This window comes from Ochotona curzoniae, unplaced genomic scaffold (assembly GCF_017591425.1).
Source record: "Ochotona curzoniae isolate NIBS_2020 unplaced genomic scaffold, NIBS_Ocur_1.0 scaffold_4701, whole genome shotgun sequence".
In the NCBI taxonomy this organism is placed as follows: domain Eukaryota; kingdom Metazoa; phylum Chordata; class Mammalia; order Lagomorpha; family Ochotonidae; genus Ochotona; species Ochotona curzoniae.
This window is the reverse complement of record NW_024467122.1, coordinates 78,517,945-78,542,237: the sequence shown is the minus strand read 5'-3', so window position 1 is coordinate 78,542,237 and position 24,293 is coordinate 78,517,945. Positions and strand designations below refer to the sequence as shown.

Genomic DNA, 24,293 nt, shown 5'->3' with positions numbered 1-24,293 from the left:
GGAGCTGCCGGGGCTCAAACCACCACCTGCACGGGACGCTGGTGTTGCAGACCGTGGTTCTACCGGTTACGCCACAACACCAGCCCCAAAGTTTGGCAGGTACAACAACAATGCTCCTCATTTACTGGTATCGTACCTTCAAGCTGTACTTCAGTTCTGCCGCTGGCATCAACTTTCTGGTACAAGATACAGCCTAGGGTCAAAATCTGTCCATCTTTAAGATGGGTCACAGTATATTTTTATAACCTGAGATTCCATTATTAGCAAGTATGAGGCTTGGCCAGTTCCACTGCGTTTTTAGTTACTTTTATTATTTCTTTTAGGATTTATTTATTTTTATTGGAATCTCACGTTCACCCAGAGGAGATATAGAAAGATTTCCCATCCATTGGTTCATTTCTCCACACACATTTTAAAACCCCTTAAAAATCCCAACAGGATTTTTACCACAAATTCAAAGCAGGAGAAAATGTAGGGGGACAATGCTTACAAGGATTAGTTTCAGAACAAGCTGTAATATCCTTATCTATACAGAATGGTGACAGCAAGAGAAGTCCTTACTTTGAACATTTCTGCCTCATAAAGTTGTTGTCGAGATGAGATGCGTGAACGGACCTCAAGTCAGAAAGGTGCCCAGTTACAACTAGGAGCTATTAGTTTAAAGTGAGACCTTACTTTAACTGGTGGCTGTCCAACGTTAAATTACACGTTTACTCCTTTTTTCTTTTTAAAATTTATTTACTTTTATTAGAAAGGCAGATTATAGAGAGGAAGATCCTCCGTTCAACGATTCATTCCCCAACCGGCCACAATGGCCGATGCTGCGCCAATCCGAAGCCAGGAGCCAGGAGCCTCTCCCAGGTCTCCCACACGGGTGCAGGGACCCAAGGCTTTGGGTCGTCCTTGACTGCTTTCCCAGGCCACAGCAGGGAGCTGGATGGGAAGTGGGGCCGCCAGGATTAGAACTGGTGGCCATATGGGATCCGGCACATGCAAGGCAAGGACTTGAGCTGCTAGGCCACTGCACCAGGCCCACGCATTTATTTCTAAAAATTTCCATCTATCGTCTTGAAAGTGGGAATGGTAGTAACGCCCATCTCAGTGGTAATGATGGAAGGGTGAGAATGTATGAAAAAGGAAAGCTGCGTCCAGAATACACACAGCTCTACAATTGAATTCAAGGAGACGGGAGTGACAACAGCATGGTCATCTTCTGGAACTATAAATGACAGGATTTTTTAAAGGACAAAAAGAGTACAAATCCTTTACTTTAAGATAAACAGGAGTGGGCCCAGTGGTGTGGCCTAGCGGCTAAAGTCCTCGCCTTGAACCCGCCGGGATCCCATATGGCCACCGGTTCTAATCCTGGCAGCTCCACTTCCCATCCAGCTCCCTGCTTGTGGCCTGGGAAAGCAGTCGAGGACGGCCCAAAGCCTTGGGACCCTGCAACCGTGTGGGAGACCTGGAAGAAATTCCTGGCTCCTGGTTTTGGATCGGCACAACATCGGCCGTTGTAGTCACTTGGGGAATGAATCATCGGACGGAAGATCCTCCTCTCTGTCTCTCCTCCTCTCTGTATATCTGACTTTCCAATAAATAAAAATAAAATCTTAAAAAAAAAAAGATAAACAGGAGTCCTGGCTCCCAGCCCTCGCTGTCTGTCGTGTGACATCACACAAGCATCAATTGGCTTAGATTTTAGTCCTCCCATTGTTGAATGACGGGGTTGAACATAGGGTCATTCGCGATTGTTCTCAATACTAATATTCACTACTTCTTTTAACAGCTTAGAATTTTTAAAACAATTTCATATAAAGGCATTAAAATACTGTCTAAGAAATAAAAGCACATGCAGGCTATGAAGCTCAGATTATGTGCAATTAATGTCCAATTATGAGTTAATGTTTCTGTACATTACGTTTAATTTGTAGAAATTCATCAAGCTGTGCAGTTACAATATGCATGTCATATACAGATTATGTACTCGGCAAAAACTTTGTAAAATGTCAGAAATAACATTCCATATAATCCTCAAACCCTAACTCCTCCATGCAAGGGGGTCAGCAAGTCTGCAGACACAGACCCAAAGATGGGCAACCTTTCAACTTTTCTGAATTTGAGCCGATCATTCTTCCAAATCTAAAAACACTAAAGAAGATGCTCAGAAAAGTTCATGCTATCCAATTCTCAATGGAGCAGGAATGACACTGGATCTTTTATTAAGAAAAAAAAATTTTTTTTCTTAAAGATTTATTTATGTTTATTGGAAAGTCAGATTTACGGAGAGAAGCAGAGACAGAGAGGAAAAGCTTCCACCCGCTGGTTCATTCCCCAGGTGGCCGCCATGGCTGCTGTTGAGCTGATCCAAAACCAGGAGCTTTTTACAGGTCTCCCACGTGGTTGCAGGGTCCCAAGAGCTTGGGCCATGCTGTACTGCTTTCCCAGGCTACAGAAAGGGAGCTGGATGGAAACTGGAGCATTCGGAACACAAACAGTGCCCATATGGAATCCTGGCACATGAAAGGTGAGGATTTTAGCCACTAGGTTACTGCACTGGGTTCTATGTTGGATCTTAATTCTAAGTAGCTCTCCATTCCTAGATGCTAACCCTCTGCTGACATGAGGGCTTGGCATCTTTAGCCCTACAGTCAAGCATTATGTGAACTCCAGTTTGCTTTGCTATTCCAAATTGTTATGACAGGTTTCTATGCATAGCATTATCAACTGCATGCAAGAGATCTTCAAAAAGTTCATGGAAAAAAATGAAGGTAAAGAGCCTGAGGTATAAGTGGTGTAGTGGTTAAGTCACTGCTTGCTGTAGCCCACATCCCATTTAGAGTATCTGTCTGGCCCACTCCCTGTCCCACTTCCTACTAAAGGGTACTGTGGGATGGCAGATGATGCACCAAGCATGTGGGTCTCTGCCACTCATACAGGGTACCAGTTCCTGCTTAAGGTCTGGCCCAGCTTTCGGTGTTATGGGCATTTGAGGAAATGAAACCAGTGGATAAAAAAGATCACTGTCTATCTCTTTGCCTTTCAAATAAAAGGGAAAAAAACAGTTTTCCAATTCTACATTTTAAAAAGATCACTTAGCAAGATTTTTTTGAAATCCACACGTGCTTAGTCATAATGCACATTTCCTATGAACTTGTTGCAACTTCACTGTATACCTTAAAATAATGAGCTAGAGTTCTCCAGGAATTCTTCTTAGACGCTTACACTTGGTGCTTGACCAACAGTGACACACGCCCAGCACTGCACGGACTCACCTGCGTCAGCAGCATGAAGGCGTTGTCTGCCCGCAGGTGCTTGGTGAGGAAGTCCACGCAGTGTGCTTCCAGGGCCGGCACCGCGTACTTCTTGGCAGTGTACAGGGTGGTCATCACTGTTTCTGGGCCAATTTGAACTTCATCAGAATACAGAAACCTGGAGAGCAATTGGGAAGTGGGCAGGGACACTCAGTCATGTCTTAGACAGCCATCTGGGCCAATGTTTTGAAAGACCACAGCAAACTGAAGAACATGGTGGCACCTGCATCGGACTGCAGCCTAGGAAGCATGGCATGCCATCTCGTTTTACTCCAACTCAGCCCCGCGGGGCAGCAAGCCTCCCCACAGTGGAAACAGAATAAGTGAGGATCATGAGGCTGACCCGTGCCTCTCACCCATACCGGAGCGCTTCCTCACACCCTGTGGTTGCTGTGGTGGCCCCTGGGGCTGTCCCACACCAGAGGATGCAATGGAAATGAATCCCTGGACACTGATCTCTCAGCGTTGTTACTTATGTTTTATCTGTAAAAAGGCCTTCTCACTTTGGACATCTTCTAATCTTTTATGGTTGTCTCATAATTAGCACAATGACCGCTGAATGGCAGGCTGGGGCTTGGAAGAAATAAAGCAATTTTTTCCTCTACTGTCTGACCTGAGGCCGCCATATGCAGAGTGCTCGGCATTGCCACAGCGCCTTGCTGCTGGGTACAGGACAAACAAGCTCCACAGACTTGCCGACAAAGCTCAGATTCTCTGCCAAGGCCTAGGCCACTTCCTTAGCTACACTCGAGCTCTGCTGGTCAGCTTTAGGCCGTCTCTGCAGCCTCTTAGTGACACCTGTGACGACTGCTGAGGCTACTGGGAAAGTACAGCCTTAAGAAGACGAATTCCACTGTGGCAACACCTAAAGACATGAAGCACTTGCTGTATTTCCAGGACCTAAGCTGTAAAACAAGGATTTAAGGAAACCCATCAGGTCCCATGTGGTAGCCTAGTGACTAAAGGCCTCGCCTTGCACGTACCAGGATCCCATATGGGCGCTGGTTCTGATCCCAGCAGCCCTGCTTCCCATCCAGCTCCCTGCTTGTGGCCTGGGAAAGCAGTCGAGGACGGCCCAAAGCCTTGGGACCCTGCACCGGTGTGGGAGACCTGGGAGAGGCCCCTGGCTCCTGGCTTTAGATCTGCTCAGCTCCAGCTGTTGCGGCCACATGGAGAGTGAACCGACAGATGGAAGATCTTCTCTGTCTCTCCTCCTGTCTGTAGATCTGACTTTCCAATAAAATAAATAAATAAATCTTAACAACAACAAAAAAGGAAACCCATCGTTTGCTTCCAGAACATTCTATCACAATGCAGGGAGGAAGGGAGGCTCCACTTCAGTTCCCTTCTCCCCACCTCTCAGTTCCCTGCTGTCGCCATTCCTGGCACCCAAGATGAAACCCCAACCTGTTGTACCCCAGCATACCCTGCCGCCATGTCCATCAACCCTACAACAATTGCATGCGCAGGTTTCCTCCCACGAGGGTAGCTGTTTCTCAGGATTACACTCGGTTTTGCCTGATTTTCACCAAGAACTCACCTTAAGGACTTACGTGAGTCAACTCTTTACCCTCCCTAATTTCACTTAACTCCTGCCATTCTGTGATGGATTATGGGTCACTAAGAATTAAGTAAGGGGCTGGGCACTGGAGTAGCAGTAAGCCACGGCTTGGGACACGTGCAGCCCACAATGGAGGGCGTGATCCAGCCCCAGCTGCTCCACTTGCAGCCCAGCCTCCTGCTGTGTGAGACACTGATGGGGTTAGGGACTCTCGGGGTGGACGTGGCCCACACCCAGCTGTTGTGGGCATCTGGAGATGGAAGCAGCAGATGGAAGATCTCTCTCCATCTGTTTCTCTACATTTCAAATCAGGTGGAAAACCGAAAAACAAACAATACAGGAACTAAGGTACAGTCCCTCCTAGCTAGGAGAGGGAAAGGAATTGAAAAGGAGAGAAAATTAAAATGAACATGTTGAATGTCTACTGTATAACAAGTACCAATTCATTTGATCCTCCCACAAAAGAAGGTAAGTATTGCCTGCATTTTAATGACGAGGAGGCCAAGGCTGGGGAAATATGTGAGTTATGGACCACAACACACCCTTTTCCAGTGCCATGCCAACCAGGAGAGCGAGAAAACTGCCTGCCTGTCACCTGCCTATGAGGTCACTGCCATGGATACTCACCTACTCTAAAAACAAATGGAAACAGCACCTCCTTCTTAACTCTGAGGTGAGGACTAACACAAGGCAAAACATTCTATTATAGCACCTGACCAAAAGAACTTGTGGGGGAACGTGGAAAAGTGCTGGCATCCCACTTGGGCAAAATTTCATGTCCTAGCTGCTCCACTTCCAATCCAGCCCCCTGATTATGGTCTGGGAGAGCAGCAGAGGATGGCCCAAATTCTTGGGAACCTGCACCTGTGTGGGAGACCCAGATGAAATTCTTTGGTTCCTGGCTTCAGATCAGATCAGCTCTGGGCACTGTGGTCATTTGGGGAGTGAACCAGCGAATGGACAGATACTTCTCTCTGTAACTCTGCCTTTCAAATTAAAAAAAAAAGTTAAAATTCATTCAGAAAATGAGCATCAGCAAATATTATTTATCTGTATATTGCTTCATATTTTTTGAAATTGCCACCTTTCTCTGCATTTCAGAATTCTTTGTTATCTTCTAGCTCTCCTCCCCTGTTTTTTCCTATATCACTGTGCTTACATTTCTGACAATATTTCCTTCTTCGTTAATTCTTTTTTTCTACCCAATATCATGTCTCAGTTTTAGGAATGCAAAATCCCCACACCTTCAGGATATGCACCATATGCTTCCTTGAGGACCAGCACTTCTGTTGCCCTTGGTCTTTGCTATCATGTTCTGATTGTCCTGACACATCAGATCACGGACAGCTAGCTACCTGTGGGGTCAGTGTTCTACCACAGGGCTGTGTTCCACATAAAGCCATCTCCTAAATGGACCATCTGCAGGTGGGCAGCGTGTGGACCTGTACCTGGATACCACTGAGTGCAAAGCTAGCCTGGAGATCCCCAGAGCCTCCCCGTTGGGTCCCAAAGCCAGCCAGCAGTTCCAGTCCCCACAGGCAGTGTGTCCAACTCACCGGCAGAGTAGCCAGGCAGCTCATGAGGGTGACTATCTATCAATAGTCTAAGCGAATTCTCATCTTTGACCATCACCTTCTCAATTCTCCCCACCTCCCCACCTCCCCTCCAGCCTGCACTCTGGGTTTGAGGTTCGCCCACCTTAGCTCCGGAGCCCAGCTGCTCTGGGTTTGCAGCTCCAGACTCACAGTTCCCTCTCATTCATGAACCCGCTCTCAAGTCCTGGAGCTGTTTTTCTACAATGCTGGCCTTTCTATACACCTCCACTTTCCTCAACCCTAATTAAAATCTTTAAAAAAGTTAAGGCGAAAACTTAAATTTTATACTTGAAAAATCACAAGATCACTTATAAAAAATTTTGATTCATTCATTAAAATTTTTTTTAAAGATTTATTTATTTTTATTGGAAAGGCAGAAATACAGAAAGGAAGATCTTCCTTCCTCTGGTTTACTCTCCAAGTGGCAGCAACTACCAGAGCTGTGCCGATCTGAAGCCAGCAGCCAGGAGCTTCTTCAGGGTTTCCCACGTGGGTGCAGGGTCCCAAGGCTTTGGGCCATCCTCGACTGCTTTCCCAGGCCACAAGCAGGGAGCTAGATGGGAAGTGGGATTGCCAGGATTAGAACCAGTACCCATATAGGATCCTGGCATGTCCTTTAATCTTTAAAAAAATAAAAATAAACAGCTTATAGTCTGGGGCCCTGCATACTGGCAAGCAGGCTAATCCTTTGCCTTGTGGTCCCAGCACTCCAGATGGGTGCAAATTTGTGTCCTGGATGTTCTACTTCTGATCCAACTCTCTACTGACGGTCTGGGAAAGCAGCAAAGGATGGCCTAAGGTCTTGGGACCCTGCACCCACATGGGAGACCAGGAAAATACTCCTGGTGCCTGGCTTTGGATCAGCTCAGCTCTGGCTGTTACAGCCAGGTGGGAAGTGAACCAAAGGATAGAAGTTCTCTCTCTTCCTCTTTATCGAATCTACCTTCCAAATAATAATAATAAATCTTTAAAAAGCTTATAATCTGGCACCGAGATAATAAAATAAAGCAATTAATAATGTTAACAGGATATACTGACAACCTGTAACTGATCTCTAAGCTCACTCCCCGAGCAACCCTGCCTTTCAGTATTCATGTCCTTGGTTAATTTGCCCCATACTGAACCCAGGCTGGCACCGTGTCACTCTCTTTCACAACAGAACGTAGCAGGGCAGCACTGTGCCAGGCTGAAGAGTACAGCAGAATGACGCCTGGCAGCTCTGCTTTTGCATTCTTGGAAGCCAAAATTTTTGCATTCTTGGAGACAAAACGTCGGGGTACCCTGCTGCAGATGTCAGCTGACCCCACGAAGAGGAACAGGCTCAGCCCGGCCCAGAACCTCCAAGGGGCACGGCTGCAGCGGAGACCAGAAGGAGGCCAAGCAAGCCCACACAACTGTGAAAGATAATAAGCCAGTGGTTTAAGCTACTGTGTTGGAGAGGCGAGGGGTAACCAAAACATGCCGGGAGATTATATGAACCCTGCTTGCCTCTGCCTGTGGGAAGAATTAAGTGATGTTTTACAAAAGAGGCAAAGCCTGAAGATTATCTGCAGTGTAGTAATTAAATGTGGAGATCCAGGAAGAAGAGTGAGACGCACAAAGGCTAGGAGACAACACAAGAGAAAGGCCACAGAGAGTGGGGGAGGAGGAGGAAGAAGGGACCTGCCTCCCCACAGGCAAGAGCCAGGGGATTCTTAGGACAGTGAGCAGCAGACATGGAGAGTGAAGTCTGAGGAGGGACAGAATGTTCAGGAATGAATCTTCATCCAAAAGGATGGGAAATATTTAGAAAAGAACGGAATCAGATTGCAACCTGTCGCCAAGCCCCTGAGTCCTTCCGAGTTGACCCACAGTATTCGTGTGCAGGGCTAAAGCACCGGCTGCTCCGGCCTGGAGTCTTGGGTTGCTTTATTTATAGCACTCCTGTGGCTACCGCTCACTGAGACCGGTGAGTGCGCCTGCCCCAAGGACTGTGCTCAAGTCCAAGTGAGGTCACGTCAGGTACTTATAAACAGTGACACAGTGAGCATTCAATCAGCTGCACTGCATTTACAACATGAGCACTGCTTGGGTATCCAGGCACTGCTTCGTGACGCACCAGCTGGAAATCAGGGTCCGGAGCACCAGAGATGGGGAGCACATGCTACCACAGGTCTGCAGTTGGCAAAAAAAAATAACTGTGGCATGATAAAGAAGAGCAGGACAGACTGTGTCTGGAATCTCGAGTTCACAGACTGCTGGTGCCAACCTCTGCAGGCAATGGTCTGTGAGTAGGCAAAAGTCTGAGACCAAGGCCAAGGCCTGTGGGCGAAGGTCTGCAGTTGGACAACGGTCCAAGGCCACAGGCCTGTGTGCTGTAAGATGGCCTTGAGACAGTCACGTACTGACTCCTGCTGCTTCCTGAGCATCAAGCATTAGCTGGCTAACGTCAATATGGGACACAGCTAACAATGTTTGTGCTACATCAATTCCTGTAACTCTACTCCCCAAGCAATTGAATAGAAGGCTGGGGCGACCTCCTTCCCTCTGGCCACCTGCATCTTTTGTCTGCCTCTTCTTTTCTCCCTTGCACGCCTCCCCCTCTCAACCCTGTTCACGCCGCACTGATCGTGGTAAGATCGCTGGAGGAAAGAGACGGCAGAGGAGGGTTCCAAGCCCTTCCAGCCATCGCTCGGCAACAGAACTGTTCACATCAACTCTCCCCAGCTGTCCCTTCCTCCCATTTGTTCCCTGGCTATTCTAGCCAGCTGAAATCACTCCGGGGAGGGGCGAATGATCAGCAGCCCCCTCACATTAGAACTTACCACTTGTTCACGCCATCTGACCCGGCTCTCCCCGGGCGAGCACCCGGTGCTCAGCACCGTCCACACGTGGCTGTTTTTCCTCACGCTTTCCCTTCCGACCCCAGCAAAGGCTGCCTCTCGGTTTCACCCTAGAAGATCACAGGCTCATCTTCACACCCTCTTCGTGACCCACATTCCTCCCCAGGGGGACCTCGGTTGGTCTAAATGTAATTCACACTTATGCCCAGTTGAAGTTTTCCCCTGAACTCTACACTCCTGTCTGCCATCTGCGCTACAGTCCCATGTGCACATAGCTGAGATCCTCTCCGTTCTGCCTTCAGAGGCCATCTGGAACGCGAACATGACAGTCTCGCCTCACCTCGTCATGCCTGCCCCCCAGCTATAACCCACTGTCATGTCTCGCCAGGACCACCACTAAGCCTTAGTCATCACTAACTTGCCCTATATTCTAACCTCCAAACAACTGCCAGGGTGACGCTCTGTTTTGGTTTTTATTTGTCTGACCGCAAGAATTCCAATCTGTGGATTCACACTCCAAAGGCTCACAATAATGGGAACTGAGGCTCACAGGTCGAAAGTCAATCCAGGTCTCTCCCGGAGGTGGCAGGATTCCAAGAGTGGAGCCACCATCACCAGCCCTGCAGGGCCTGCACTACAGCAGAGCCAGGGCTCAAACCCAGACCCTAAGGGAAACAAGCATCTTAACTGGCCCACCCCCAGAAATGATTTTTGAAAATGTAAATCAAGAAGCCAATGCCATGGCTCAGTTCTCTGATCCTCCCCTTGCAAGTGCCAGGATTCCATAATGGCAACAATTTGTACCCCAGCTGCTTGACTTCCCATCCAGCTCCCTGCTTGTGGCCTGGGAAAGCAGCAGAGGACAGAGGACGGCCCAAAGCCTTGGGACCCTGCACCTGCATGGGAGACCCAGAAGAAGCTCCTGGCTTCGGATTGGACCGGCTCAGCTCTGGCCGTTGCAGCCACTTGAGTGAACCAAGGAATCGAAGATCTTTTCCTTTGTCTCTCCCTCTCTCTGTAAATGTGGCTTCCAAATAAAAATAAATAAATATAAAATTTAAAAAGAGAAAGAAAATGTAAACCAGACCCTAACAATTTCTAGCACATACCAGGTGGAAGATAGTCCTTGCAATTCTACCTACTTGACCTATTCTTTTTAAGAAAAGATTACTTATTTCTATTGGAAAGGCAGATTTACAAAAAGAGGAAGATCTTCCTCTGCTGGTTCATTCCCCAGGTGGCCACAATGGCTGGAGCTGAGCCGATCTGAAACCAGGAGCCAGGAGCTTCTTCTGAAGTCTCTCATGTGGGTGCAGGGTCCCAAAGACGTGGGTTATCCTCCTCAGTTTTCCCAGGCCACAAGCACAGAGCTGGATAGGAATTGGAGCAGGTGGTATATGAACCGGTGCCCAGATGGAATGCCAGCGCTTGTAGTCAGAGGGTTTGCCAGTAGAGCCACCACACTTGCCTCCGAGAGTATTTTTAATACTTTCTCTATGTGATACAGAAACTAAATTTGAAAACCTCGGACCTCACCATGTGACTTGGGTAGCCTTCTCTGTTGTCAAAGTGTTGAGACTGCTAGGGCAAGAACGTAGAAGAAAAAAATTTTCATTGTATATTTTACAGAAGCTGCTAGTCGATCCTTACCCATCCACAGAAAGTAAATTTTAGTCCTTGAAGTGGAACATGGTGAAGCTTGATTTATTATTTTAATTTTTGAGGTATCTTATTCTCATGGTAAATTCTTTCTTGAGGTTCCACTCATTGTTCCATTCCGATACTGACACTGGGGTTGATATTTACTATTTGCTAGGCAGAACAGTGCAGAGGGATCTTGCGTTGGCTGATTCACTCGTTCCTAGTCTGCTGGGCTGGGCCAAAGCCAGGAGTCTGGCCTGGTTTTTAAACTTTCCTATTGGCTGACTGTGAAACATTCATGCTGTATTTACTTGACATTATGTGACAGAGAAGATGTCTGATAGCACTTGTAGAGTTGGGAAAACAGGTTCCCTTGGGCATGTGTTTTTGTGTTTACAATTTCAGTTGGTAGGACTTAAAAAGCTAAGGTATGCAAGTCGGAAGCCCTGTAAGAAACTGCTCCCTGTGAACTTGCCTGACTTTTCAATGATGTGGCTCCGTCGGTCACGTGACAGACACTTGCCCAAATACTCGCCAGGCCTTCCAGCCACCTTTGGCAGTGTTGGGGGTACAACGTGAGCAGGCCCTGCCCTCACAGAGCCTCGATGTGACCTAGTGTTGAAGGGATCAAGCCCTGAGGACACTCCCAAGCAGGAAAACTATGCTTTAGGACTCTGAGAATAAAACAGGGCGAAGTGGCAGAGGATGAGGTCAAGGGGCTGGCACAATAGCTCAATTGGCTAATCCCTTATCTTTAAGTGAAAGAATCTGGTATAGGCACTGGTTCGAGTCCTAGCTGCTCCACAATTTATCCAGCTCCCTGCGTATGGCATGGAAAAGAAGTGGAGAATGCAATTGAAAAAGCACTACCAGCTTACCAGTCTGAACCCCTTGGCTTAGCATGTTGGGTCTCCTTCTATCCTTGCTCTGTGCTATGTCTATCCCAAGTCCTTTCAGTTTCGGGTGTTATTCCTGACAAACACTTTCATTTCCAGTCTTCTCAGTTCCAAACTCAGGGACCACATGATGTCGCCAGCAAGGCCATCTACACTGCTTATCCAGCCACTTTCCTCCTAAGTGAACGACGCTGCAAATATTTCTCCACACGACACTTTCTTGGTCCTTGAACACGACACATCTCTGGAAAGAAAATCCCCCATGCTCCAAACTGCTTTTCCTATCACCTTTGGTCCAAGGTGCTCCTAAAAGACGGTATCTTATAGAAACCCTGGAGGGGTTAATAGATGGAGGTGGGGTGGGGGGGGGAGATGACCCAGTACCTCAAGGCTCTAATTTGCACGGATCTCAATGACTGTGGAACCTAAACACTGTCCTAATTAGCTGTTATTTCCCCATTCCCCAAACGGGCTGTCTTGTCCTGGATTCATCTGTTGTTGAGGAATTTAGGGATCTTTTTTCCCCTAGCCACCTGGGACTGTATATTTAATTTGCTACAGGTCCTCCCGATTAACCGGCGTGGGCAGCTCGGGACTCCATGACCTGCATGCTTCCATTTCACTAAGAAGTCACACATGGCACTGACCCCGGGATGCTGTGAAACACACACAGTCACATTGGCCTGGCGCACACCAGCTCCGGGACACCGGGGAGGGGGGTGTCTCCGGTCCCACTCGAACCCGGAGGAAACAAACTCCCTCCCCGGGGCTGGCTGTGATTCAAAGTTAATCGAAGCCCCCACGAGTTCCTTCCCTTTCTACTAAGTATAAAACGAACACCCATGCCGACAGACTCCGCCTCGACCAAGCCAACTCCTCCATCCTGGCGGCGGACACTTGTAAACAAATATGACCTTCGGGACACAAAACTACACTTAATTTTGCTGATAGGGTGCGGGGTGTGGGGAACCTGAAAAAAGCCCCAAAATCGGTCCCGCAAGACTTTTCAACGACTGTCCACCCCCCAATTAAAAACAAAACAAAACAAAACAAAAACAAGCAACTCGGCAAATGGGTCGATCAGGAGAGCCCGACCCGACACTGCGTCCTGGCCACCCGGGACCCACAAGTGACCGCTGAGCGCCTTTCAACGACAGCAGGGTGCGGACAGTGGCTTCAGGGACCCATCCCGGCCCCTAAGCAGGAAGGCGGCGACTGCAAAAACTTGAAACCGAGAACCCGCCCGCCACCCCACGCGTGAGCCATCGGCCGGGCCCAAGATCACCACCCCCCGGGAGCAGGCACAGGCCCCGCCGCTCTCACCTCAGCAGCGCCAGGAAGGCGGCGGGCTCCACGTCCGGCAGTTCGATCTCGGCCGACGTGGTGGCCATGCCGCCGTTGAACATGGCGTCGAAGACGGCGCTGCCCGCCGCCAGCACGAAGCGGTGGGCGGGGATGCGCTGCGGGCCCCCGGCGGCCGCCCCGCCGCGGCCCTTGCCCAGCACGAAGCGCACATCGCTCAGCAGCTCCGAGTTGAAGAGGAAGGCGAAGCGCTCCTTCAGCGACGCCTTGGTCGCCTGCCAGTTGTACAGCGGCTCCCGCTGCAGGGGCATCAGGGGGCCCAGAGGGGACGGCGAGGGTGGCGGTGGCGGTGCCGCCGCGGGACCCGGCTCCGCCTCAGCCTCCGCCGCCTGATCCCCCGCGCCGGCCTGCCCGAGCGACGCCATCCTCTCCGGTAGCGCGATTCCCCGGGCTACTCCGAGAGCTCCGGCCGTCCGGCCGCCATCGCCCAGGCCGCCTCCCGGAGGCGGGCGCCGCCTCCCTGCCTTCCGGGAAAGGCGCTTCCGGAGGCCGCGCGCCGCCGGCCCCTCCCCGCCCCGCGCGCGGCCGCGGCCGCCTGAGGTGGAGCTGGAGCGGGGACGGTGCGGGGAGGACCTGGGCGTGCACAGCGCCGGCCGGAGCTCCCGGGGATGGAGCTGCTGCAGACCAGGCCTCGGTCACCGCCACCCCAACCAGCAGCCAGCCGCGTTCGCGGGTGCAACGCCCCCGTCTCCACTATCTAGACCAGGTCTGGATGTCAGAGGAGCCAGAAGGCTTGGTCAAGGGAGCCCGTAGCAGTGGTCCCCTATCGTCGTGGCCCGAGACACCACTGCAGATGACCGCCGGCTGTGGAAATTAGAGGAGCGTGGCTGCAGCCCTGGAACTCAGACATCGACCCAGGTCTGCAGGTCCCTCCTGCTTGTCACCGCCCGCCCGATTCTGTGCAACTGGCCCAAGAACTTCCCTTAGCGCGTCTGCCTCTGTCTTGTAGCCCCTTCTGCTTACCCCTTATCCTAGCTAGCACCTGACTTCTGGTTGCTACAGCCAGCAACCCACCATTTGAGTCTAAAGAGAATCAATGGGAAAGACAGTGTCATGTGAGCTGTTCACATCCCAAGCAATATTTAATTCCAAAGAGCCAACTTTGGGGCCAGCAGCTGTCCCCTGCAGTAAAGAAGGCCGAATTAAATCCCCTGTTAAAGGCAGAAACAGGGTGGAATCCTGCATCCCATCTGGGTTCATGTTTCAGCTGCTCCACTTAAACTGCAACTCCCTGCTCATTGTTAGGGGAGGCAGCAGAGGATGGTCCCAGATCTTGGGGCCCTGCCCCCACCTGGGAGACCCAAAAGAGGTTCCTGGCTGGCTCCCATCTTCAGACCAGTCCAGCTCTAGCCATTGCAGCCATTTGGGGGAAGTAGGTCTCTTCTTAGCTCTGGCTTTCAAATCAAACTTTTAAAAGTTTTAACTTTAAAAATTTTTAAGATTTTATTTTTTTTAATTGGGAAGTCAGATTTACAGAGAGAAGGAAAGACAGAGAAAAATCTTCCATCTGCTGTTCACTCTCTAAGTGCCTGCAACGGCCAGGGTTAAGCAGATCCGAAGCCAGGCGCCAGGAGCTTCTTGTGGGTCTCTCACAGGGGTGCAGGGTCCCAAGGCTTTTTTGGGCTGTCTTTAACTGCATTCCAGGGCCACAAACAGGAAGCTGGAAGGGAAGTGGAGCAGCCAGTATAGTAACTGGGATCCTGGCGCATGTGAGATGAGGGCTTTAGCCACTAGGCCACTGCACTGGGTCTAATTAACTTTTTTTTAAAGGCAGAAGGTGGGAAGTCCTCAGAAGGGTGCTTGACCAGGCAGGTATAGTTGGGAGTGCCAGTTCTTTATAAGGAAGTTCCTAGATATGCCAAGTAATCTTAGGAATGAATCCATGAATTACTTATCCTGAAGAGGTGAGAAAGAGAAAAAAGAGAAGTGAATCTCTACAGAAAAATGACAGCTGTTTGATGGATAAAGAAATGGAGACCTGGAAGACTCCCATTCTGCTGGCCCCAATTGAGTAGTTGGCTTGGGTTTTTGAATCAATGCTAAAACCACTGAAAGGTTCTCTGGGTCAACAGCCCTCCCCGTCTGCAGATACTCTACCCTTTCCTAGGAGTCATGCCTGTCTAGTGGAGAGAGTTGGTATCCACTGCCTTAACCAAATTTCCCAGCTTCGCATGACAAGTGTGAGACATCTTGTGCCTGTTGAAGTGCGGCCATGCTCGTAACATCACCCTCACAGTATTCCTGCTGCAAAGGTTTACACAAGAGTCTCGCCGCAAACCCAGATTGTGAGTTAGCTCTCTGTTCCCCTCGTCCCACCTCCCAGATTGTGTGGAGCAAACACAGTTACAATGTGTGACCCTTGAGTGCTAGGTTGGAGAAAATATCAGCTACCGAATGCACACATTTTGTCATTTCCAATACAGAAGTCTTGTGCTTTGTTAACTTCATCCCTCAGGGTTCATTGTTCTGACATCCTATCATAAATGGAATTGTCTTGTTCATTTTCGTTTTGGGTGAAAGATGTGAAAGCCACTTCATGGTTTTCCCTGAGGACCTTTTGTCCTAATTTGTTTCTCATTTTCCCTCCAGAAGCTAGAACTAAGGCAACAGAGCCTGGGGCTGCCGAAGTGGTTGAGATGATATCCTGGAGAGGAGGGAGCTGCAGAGAGAAGGTACCAGAAGTCCGTGCTGACATCCACTTCTTGCCAGTGCACAACTTCTAAGGTACACGCTTGTAAGTAGACACACCCGCAGAGAGAGACCGAGAGAGCTCAATGAGGTGCAAGGTGCAAGATCAACCTGTTTCTGCATACCAGCGAGGAACCATCCAACGTGAAATTAAGAAAGTGATTTTATTTATAAATTCCTGGGAACAATTAAGGATAAGACTTAGACATTGAAAAATGACAGAAGTTATTTATTATTTATTTTCATTTTATTTAAAAGAGAAAGAGACAGAGATAGAAATTTCCTGACTGCTAGTTCATGCCCCAAATGCCTACAACAACTGAGGCTGAGCCATCCTGAAGCCAGGAGCCAAGAACTCAACTCAGGTCTCCCACTGGGGTGGCAGGCGCCCAAGGATTTGACTCAGCACTGCTCTTCCTATTGTGCAAATTAGCAGGAAGCTAGAATAGGAAGCAGACTGGAAACTTGAACCCAGGTACTCCAATATGGAAATCGGGCGTTCCATCTAATTAAACTCCTATCCCACCAAAACGTTATTGCAAGACATTAAAGGAAGTAGAAATAAATGAGAAGACCACATATTTGGGTCAGAAGAATTAATATCACTGACATGGAAGTGTTATTCAATTTCTTATACAAATTTGGGCCATCAGCAGCAGGCTGATCCTCTGCTCTGTGGGGCCAGCATCCCATATGGGCACTGGTTCCTGTCCTGGCTGATCCAACTCTCTGATAATGACTTGCGGAAGCAGCAGAGGACGGCCCAAATCCTTTGGCCCCTGCACCCCACATCGGAGACCCAGAAGAAGCTCCTAGCTCCCAGCTTCGGATCAGTTCATCTCTGGTAATTTTGGCCATTTCAGGAGTGAACCAGTGAATGGAAGATTTCTCTCTATCTCTCTCTCTGTGTGAAATCTGCCTTTTTTTAAAATTATATTTTTGACAATCTTTACATAGTTAATTAGGGCAAAAAGGTTCAAGGGCTGCAGGAAAATGGGCAAGACTATTATTTCCATATTGTTTCCTTCATGTATCTGAGGTCAAGGGGGATTTTAAGGGAAAAGCCCCACCCAGCCTCCCACCCACCCCAGGTCCCTGATGTGAGGCATGCTCCGAGGGCCTTGCCCAAGTGGTTTTGATAGTTCACCAGTTATGAATTGCTGCCAATCTCACCATTCCAAGCACGATGAGGTCATTGAAGAGTCCACTGATTGACATAGTCCATCATAGAGTCTCCGTTTGCTCAGTTTTTCGCTGCCAACATATGGCTGGGGTGGTTGATTGACTCGTTCTGTCCTCTCTCTTTTCATGGTTAGGGTTCTGAGTCTGGTAGTTCGATTGGGGGGATCCCCAAAGAAACTTTGTCTGAGGTGTTCCCAGACCAGATTCTTGTGTGTACTAGCAAGTACAGGGCCCGGCACAGTCTATCGCCCCAATCAGCTGGTGGTTGCAATTGCTGCATTGTTCTGCTACCAGCCCCATTCTCCACTTGAACCAATGGGTGTTGCACACCAGCCTGGTTCTGTCCAGCACACACTCAGCCCTCACACAAACCGGTGGGAACTGCAGCCTAGTCGGAGCAGCCCACAATAACCCCCACCAGGCCCGCCCCCTACCCTGGTTTGCCAGTATGTGTGGCAGCCTAGTCCAGTCTGTCCCACATCCCATTCGGCTCTCATACATGTCAATGGGTATTAAAAAAAATCATTAAAAATAAAACTACAGATTCACCATAGTCATCAAAACTGCAGCTGGCCTCTTACAGAAATTTAAAAAATGATCCTAAAATTAATAAGGGCATGCGAAGGGCCTCAACTAGATAAAACAATTGTTACGAAGAGCATTTTTGAGGGTGGTGGCAGGGAGTTGGCTGGGAAGCAGGGGAGCCAGGACTGCAACCAGCTGCTCTGTTATGGCTGCAGGTGCGGCAACCGCTGCTGCCCCGGCATGTAGTCTTCACTGCACATGTCTCTCCAAGTTTTATCCAACTTTGAAGTGATTACAGAAATAGAAGAGTCTTCATAAGGTGTAAGAAAAATCATAACAAATTGAACAGTCTTAAAATACTGGCAAGTATCACAACCCAAGTTCAAATGAAAGCGATTTTATTTTTATTTTTATTTATTTATTTTTCTTGTGTGTGAAAGAACTGCATCTAATGCAAGGTGTGAGAAAGATCACCCAGACAAATCTCGGATGAATTATTTACCAAGCTTGGTGATGGCAGGGCCCACTAGAAATTGGCAAATGACAAGTCCATGTGACAATCCAGTCTGAATTGAAACTCTGAGAGGAACAAATGGTCATTACTGTGAAACCCATCCATTAAACTAAAAACCTGTGTCCCAGCTTCCCCAGCAGTGTAAGTTATCCTAAGAGACATACAGTGAACAATCTGGACACACCTACAAAGCTGCAGGCATTCACCTTTTCCTGATTTCTCTGTCCCTATTCCATTACTGCTAGGCCTCACCTCTCCTGGAACTCTCTTAGAAGTACACAAATCAGAAATACGAACCATCTTAGCATTAGTATCTTCACTGACTTGCCCAAGCAGTGAACATAGGATGAAGAATACAGACATACAGGGACCATGATCAGAGCTACCTGTCCTCAGAGTCTGTCTGTGGGAAGCCAGAGAGCAAGCACTGGGGGAGGCCAAGAGTCGGAGTGCCAGAGCAGCAGAAACATGCAACCAAGAGAGCAAGCCTCTCCCTGTCATGGGCCTTTGTGGGAGCTTGCAAGGGGAGTGGCTTACACAAAAGCAATAACTGCCCCCTCTCACATAGTTACAGGAGGGGTAGTTGCAGGAGGCGTGGCTTCAAAGCTTATGACCCTGAACTAGCTGCCTAAGACCACAACACCTCAACTTTTAGAATATGATTTTCTTTATTTAATTATTTTGTTTAAAGACTTATTTACTTGTTTTGTAAGTCAGTTACAGAGAGAGGGGGAAAAATAGAGGAAGATTTTTCATTTGCTGGTTCACTCCCTAGAGGGCTGCAGTGACCAGTGCTGGGCCAGGCATAAGCCAGGAGCTTCTTCCATGTGAGTACAGGGGACCCAAACGCATGGCCCATCTTCTACTGCCTTCCCAGGCCATTAGCAGGGAGCTGGATTGGAGGTGGAGCGGATGGGACAAGAACTGGCACCAAGATGGGATGCCAGTGTTGCAGGTAGCAGCTTAATTTACTGTGCCACAAGGCTAGCCCCTATAATACTTTTCCTCATGCAGTCTTGGCTTCTTGGTTTTTTTCTTCCTTCCTGTCTTCCTTCCTTCCTTAGATTTATGTATTTATTTGAAAACAGAATGATAGAAAGAGAGGAAGACACAGTGAGAGGTCTTCTATCCATTGATTCTCTGCCCAGATGCTTGCAACAGCTGGGGCTCGACCAAGCCTTAACCAAGTTTCCAAGCTATCCTATTGTAACCACAAGAGACCAGAAGCTTGGAACTCGATGTGGGTAGCAGGAGACAAGTACTTGGGCCTTCCACTGCTCTCCCAGATTCATTAGAGAGGGCTAAATGGAAAGCAAAGCAGCTGAGACTTGAACCAGCACCTTGTTATGCAATGCCAGGGTCACACACAGCAGCTTAACTTACTCTACTGCAGTGCTGGCCCCTGGCTTCATATTCTTCCAGGGTGTCTCTGTGTGAAAATGATATTTGCAATATCGCTATCTAGGAAACAGAAAAGTTATTTATGTATTTCTTCCAGCATGGTCAAGAAGTTTGTTATTGGTTGGTTACAGAAGTTTTATCAGTTTCAAAACTTGTTGCTGCTAATGTGTGTATTTTTAGAATTAGTCCAAAATCCAGAGCTCCTCCAAATGTTTTATTCTTTAAAACATGTATTTATTATTATTAGAAAGGCAGATTTATAGACAGGAGAGACAGAGAAAAGGATCTGCCATCTGCTGGTTCACACCCCAAAAGGCCACAATGGTCCAGGTGAAAGCAAAAATCCAGAAGTTTTTTCCAGGCCTCCCACGCAGGTGCAGAGTCCCAAGGCCTTGGGCCATCTTCAACTGCTTTCTCAGGCCAGAAGCAGGGAGCTGGATGGGAAGCAGAGCAGCCGGGACACAAACCGGCACCCGTATGCAGGTGCTTGGAGGTGGAGGAGTAACCAGTGGAACCAACAGGCTGGCTGATGATTCTTTTCACCATGACTTGTAGCAACCATTTACAATTCTTGTAGAATTTCAGCTGCAGGCATTATGAAAATTTCCATTGTGTGTGATTATCTGTCATTGTGATCAGTGAGCTACCAAGAATATGCCTTGGGTACGCATTTGACCTAGAGGTTAAGACATCCATGTTATGTATTAGAGTAACTAGCTCCAGCTTCCTGCCGATGCAGACCCAAAAGGGCTACAGGGGTTGAGCCCCCAGCTCCCACGGGGAGACCTGGATGAGTGCTTGGCTCCTGGAAATTTGTATTGTGACTCAGGATATGGAAACTCTGTTTTCTCTGCCTCACAAGTTAAAAGATTTTGAGAGAAAGAATATTCTAACTGGAGAGAAGATGCCTTTTCCTGACAAAGTGTTCTGAAGAACCAAATCCTCTATACATTTGCCTTCTCATGGACTGGAAGGACGTCCCCCAGACTGGCTTCTGGCGCCACAGCCCTCTAGCCTCATCTGCCTCCATTACTCATGTGCTACCGAGGCTGAGTTCTCGACTCCTCCCCGAGTCTGTGGGTCGCGTACCGAGAGGTCTAGCTCTGTACCTTTGTGTCTCGATGCAAGCCGGGTCAGCATAGTGTAGGGAGAGGAGTATTACTGCAAGCTCTTCTGACACTGTTACCCGGCACGCGTGACTGCCAGCCACCCCGTGATGTCCTGTAAACCTCGTGCATCGTGTCCCTGACTCAGCTCTTATTGCCAGAGATGCTGCACTGGCGATACAACGGCGTTATCATAAACCACTCAGCAGAAACAGCGGTCTTAACTGATTCAAATAGCTTGTTTTGCAAATTTTCTCAAAGTATGACTTCATGGGACTGTAGTGCTGGCCCTTCCTTCTACCCTCCCACCCCACCAGGGTCTTAGACGAGGACCATGCAGGTAAGTCTGCTGCGGCATAGCACCGATTTGAGGATTAACTGCAATAGGACAAGGAAAGCACTTACCCAGTAATTGTCCCTCAGTTGTCAGTCATGTACTAGTGATATAGGAGCAGACAGGTGTACACAGTAGGCCAAGTCACCCAGTGGCAGACAGATGGGTGGGTAGATCATAAACATAATATTTTGGGTCAAGTGCAATGGCTCAATTGGTTAATCCTCTGCCTTCAAGCGCCAGGGTGCTGCTTTAGGTCCTGGCTCCTCCACTTCCTATCTAATTCCCTGCTTGTGGCCTGGAAAAGCAGTGGAAGGTGATCCAAAGCCTTGGGACTCAGCATCCTCATGAGAGACCTAGAATAAGCTCCTGACTCTTGGCTTCAGATCAGCTCAGTTCCAACCATTGCGGCCTTTTGGGGAGTGAACCAGTAGATGGAAGATCTTTCTCCCTGCCTCTCCTTCTCTTTGTGGATGACCCTTTCCAATGGAATAAATAAATCTCTTTTAAAAAGATAGTATCTCATACCCATGAATAAAATTCTCCAGTAGAACTGCTAGCATAAAATTATCTAATTTATTGGAGGGAGGCTATATTTCATTCTTTATATTATAAGCCTGCAAGAATAACACTATCTTTTAAAAAATGATAAGAAACTAGAATAAAATCAGAATAAAATGCAAGTGAAAAGTATGTGACCTTGAAGTAGGGAGTTTTCTATTTTTAATTTATTTGTTTATTTATTTATTTGTTTTTGGAAAGCCAGATATACAGAGAGGAGGAGAGACAGAGAAGAAGATCTTCCATCTGCTGATTCATTCCCCAAATGGCCACAACAGCTGGAGCTGAGCCAATCTGAAGCCAGGAGCCCAGAGCCTCTTCCAGATCTCCCATACAGGTGCAGGGTCCCAAGGCTTTGGGCCATCTTCAAATGGTTTCCCTGGCCACAAGTAGAGAGCTGGATGGGAAGCAGGGCTGCTGGGATCAGAACCAGCGCCCAAATGGGATTCTGGTATGTGCAAGGCGAGGACTTTAGCCACTAGGCTACTGTGCCTGGCCCCAGCAGGGAATTTTCTAAACCTAACGCTAAACTAAATACATAAAATAAAAATGCTGAGAGGTGTGCATGCTTGGCCCAGTGGCTCAATTGCTGATGTCCTGTGAAGGAGCTGAGTGCATCGGTGGACAAGGGAGCTATTCACAAGCCAGAAACACCTGGGCTTGTGTCTAACCTTGGAATACCAAGTGGCAGACCGAAATCCACAGTGCTATCTCTCCTTTGTGCCTCCCTCTGGTTAAAATAACAGAAGAGAGTGTCCCTGGCCTCAGTACTATCTCCTCTTATGCTTTCCTTGAGTTGTAAATAACGGACCAAAGCATACCAAGACGCTGTGTTAATGTCTTCTCTCTTACTTTCTTTAGTTTTACTAACAAAAGAATAATTATTCTAAGAACTGCTAGCTTCCCGTAGGATAAGAATTAATGAAAGCCTATGTGTGACATCTGCATTCTTTGGGGTGTAAAAGTCTCTGTATTCTCAAATAAAGCGTGTCATCCTAAAAGTGTGGATGATGGCCGCAGTGTAGAAATATAAAATCATTTCTCCATTAAGCTTCTTGCTGTCTGTTCGATTAATCCTGACAGTCCTTATTTAAGTTCCGGGGTTTGCTCTCTGCTTCCGTAGCTGAGACAACAGCTCCTGCTCATGCACCTCCAAGGAGGCAGCAGGTGATGGTTCATGTAATCAGGTCCCTGAAGCCCGCAGGGAAGATGTGGCTTGCACCCTGGCTCCTGGCTTCAGCCCAGCCCAGTTCTGGCCATTGCGGGCATTTGGGCGGTGAACTGGTAGGAGGGAATGCTCTCTCATTCTCTCTCTGTTACTGTAACTCTTTCTTTGCCTTATTAAAAAAAAAACACACCCAATTTTTAAAAAATACTGGCAAATTTAACTTCATGTAACTGTTATACTTTTCTCCATCTAAAAATAAAGCTGATTGATAAAGTTAAAAAAATAGACAAACTGAAAAGAATGTTTGTATAATTTATAACATGGTATTTCTGATATGTAAAGAGCCTTTATAAACCAATAAGATAATACCACCCTATACCTCCATTTTTAAGAAAAGATTTAATTTTTATTTGAAAGAGTTACAGAGAGGGAGAGAGAGATTCAATCTTCTGGTTCACTCCCCAGATGGCCATAATGCTCAAGCTGAACTTGAACCAGTGGCCATATGGGATGTTGGCACCAAAGACAGAAGCTAATCTACCATGCCATGACACTGCCCCCTCCTACACAAACATGGAAGGCACAGAAGTATAGCCATGCTGAAGAGTGATTCAGAAATATGTTTCTTTACATTTTTATTGGAAAGCCATATTTACAGAGAGAAGGAGAGACAGAAAGATCTTCCATCCACTGGTTCACTTCCTGAATGACCACAATGGCCAGAACTGAACCAATCCGAAGCCAGAATCCAGGAGCTTCTTCTGGATTTCCAAAGTGCAGCGTCCACAGGCTTTGGGCCATTCTCCACTGCTTTCCCAGGCCACAAGCAGGGAACTAGATGGGAAGTGGAGCAGCCAGCACACAAACCAGCACCCATGTGGATTCCCAGTGCTTGCAGGGGGAGAATTACCTGGCTGAGCCATTGTGCAGGACCCAATTATTCTGTATTTCAGAGTGATAGATTAAAGGTGATTTCTCCCATCTTATGTTGTTTCCTATCTGAAGGGAAGAAAGGGGATTTTAAAAAAATTGTTTATTTGAAATCTGTAGTTACAAAGAGAGGGAGAAACAGAGAGGATATCTTTCATCTACTGGTTCATTTCCCAGATGGTCGCAATGGCTGAGACTAGGACAGACTGAAGCCAGGAGATTCATCTGGATCTCCCATGTGGGTGGCAGGAGCCCAAGGATTTGGGTCATCTTCTGATATTTTTCCCAAATGGAGCAGCTGGAACTAAAACCAAAGCTCATGTGGGATGCTGGTGTCTTCAGGCAGCAGCTTAACTTACTATGCCACAATGCAGGCCCAAGAAAGACAGTTTTTGTTTGTTTTTATTTTTTTTTAGATAAAAAAATAGATTATGAAATTTGACTCCATTAGATAAAATATTTTTATCTACTTGAAAGGTAGAGCATAAGAGATGAAGATCTTCCATCTGCTGGTTCACTTCCCAAGTGCCCACAACAGCCAGGGCTGAGACAGGCTGAAACCAGAGTTTGGACCTCCATCCAGGTCACAGGTGCGTCAGGTGGGTGACAGGGACCCAAGCACCTGAATCATCATCTACCGTGTCCTAGAGTATGTGTTAACAAGAAGCTAGATCAGAAGCAGAATGGATGGGACAC

The 24,293-nt window shown here is 47.9% G+C and overlaps 2 protein-coding genes across 2 annotated transcripts in view; one reads left to right on the top strand and one right to left on the bottom strand.

The window, feature by feature from the left end:
* BTBD1 (BTB domain containing 1) overlaps positions 1 to 13,662 on the bottom strand; it is a 30,610-nt gene extending 16,948 nt beyond the window's left edge. Inside the window, exons 1-2 of the mRNA XM_040968494.1 lie at positions 13,150 to 13,662; positions 3,273 to 3,429 (exon numbers count right to left, since the gene is read on the bottom strand). Coding sequence (XP_040824428.1) covers positions 3,273 to 3,429; positions 13,150 to 13,553 — 561 coding nt within the window. The 5' untranslated portion in view covers positions 13,554 to 13,662. The remainder of the gene's footprint in view (positions 1 to 3,272; positions 3,430 to 13,149) is intronic.
* Positions 13,663 to 13,870: 208 nt separating this feature from the next.
* Positions 13,871 to 24,293, top strand: part of TM6SF1 (transmembrane 6 superfamily member 1) — a 64,765-nt gene continuing 54,342 nt past the window's right edge. Inside the window, exons 1-2 of the mRNA XM_040969876.1 lie at positions 13,871 to 14,046; positions 15,778 to 15,912. The gene's annotated coding sequence lies outside the window, so the exon portion shown is untranslated. The remainder of the gene's footprint in view (positions 14,047 to 15,777; positions 15,913 to 24,293) is intronic.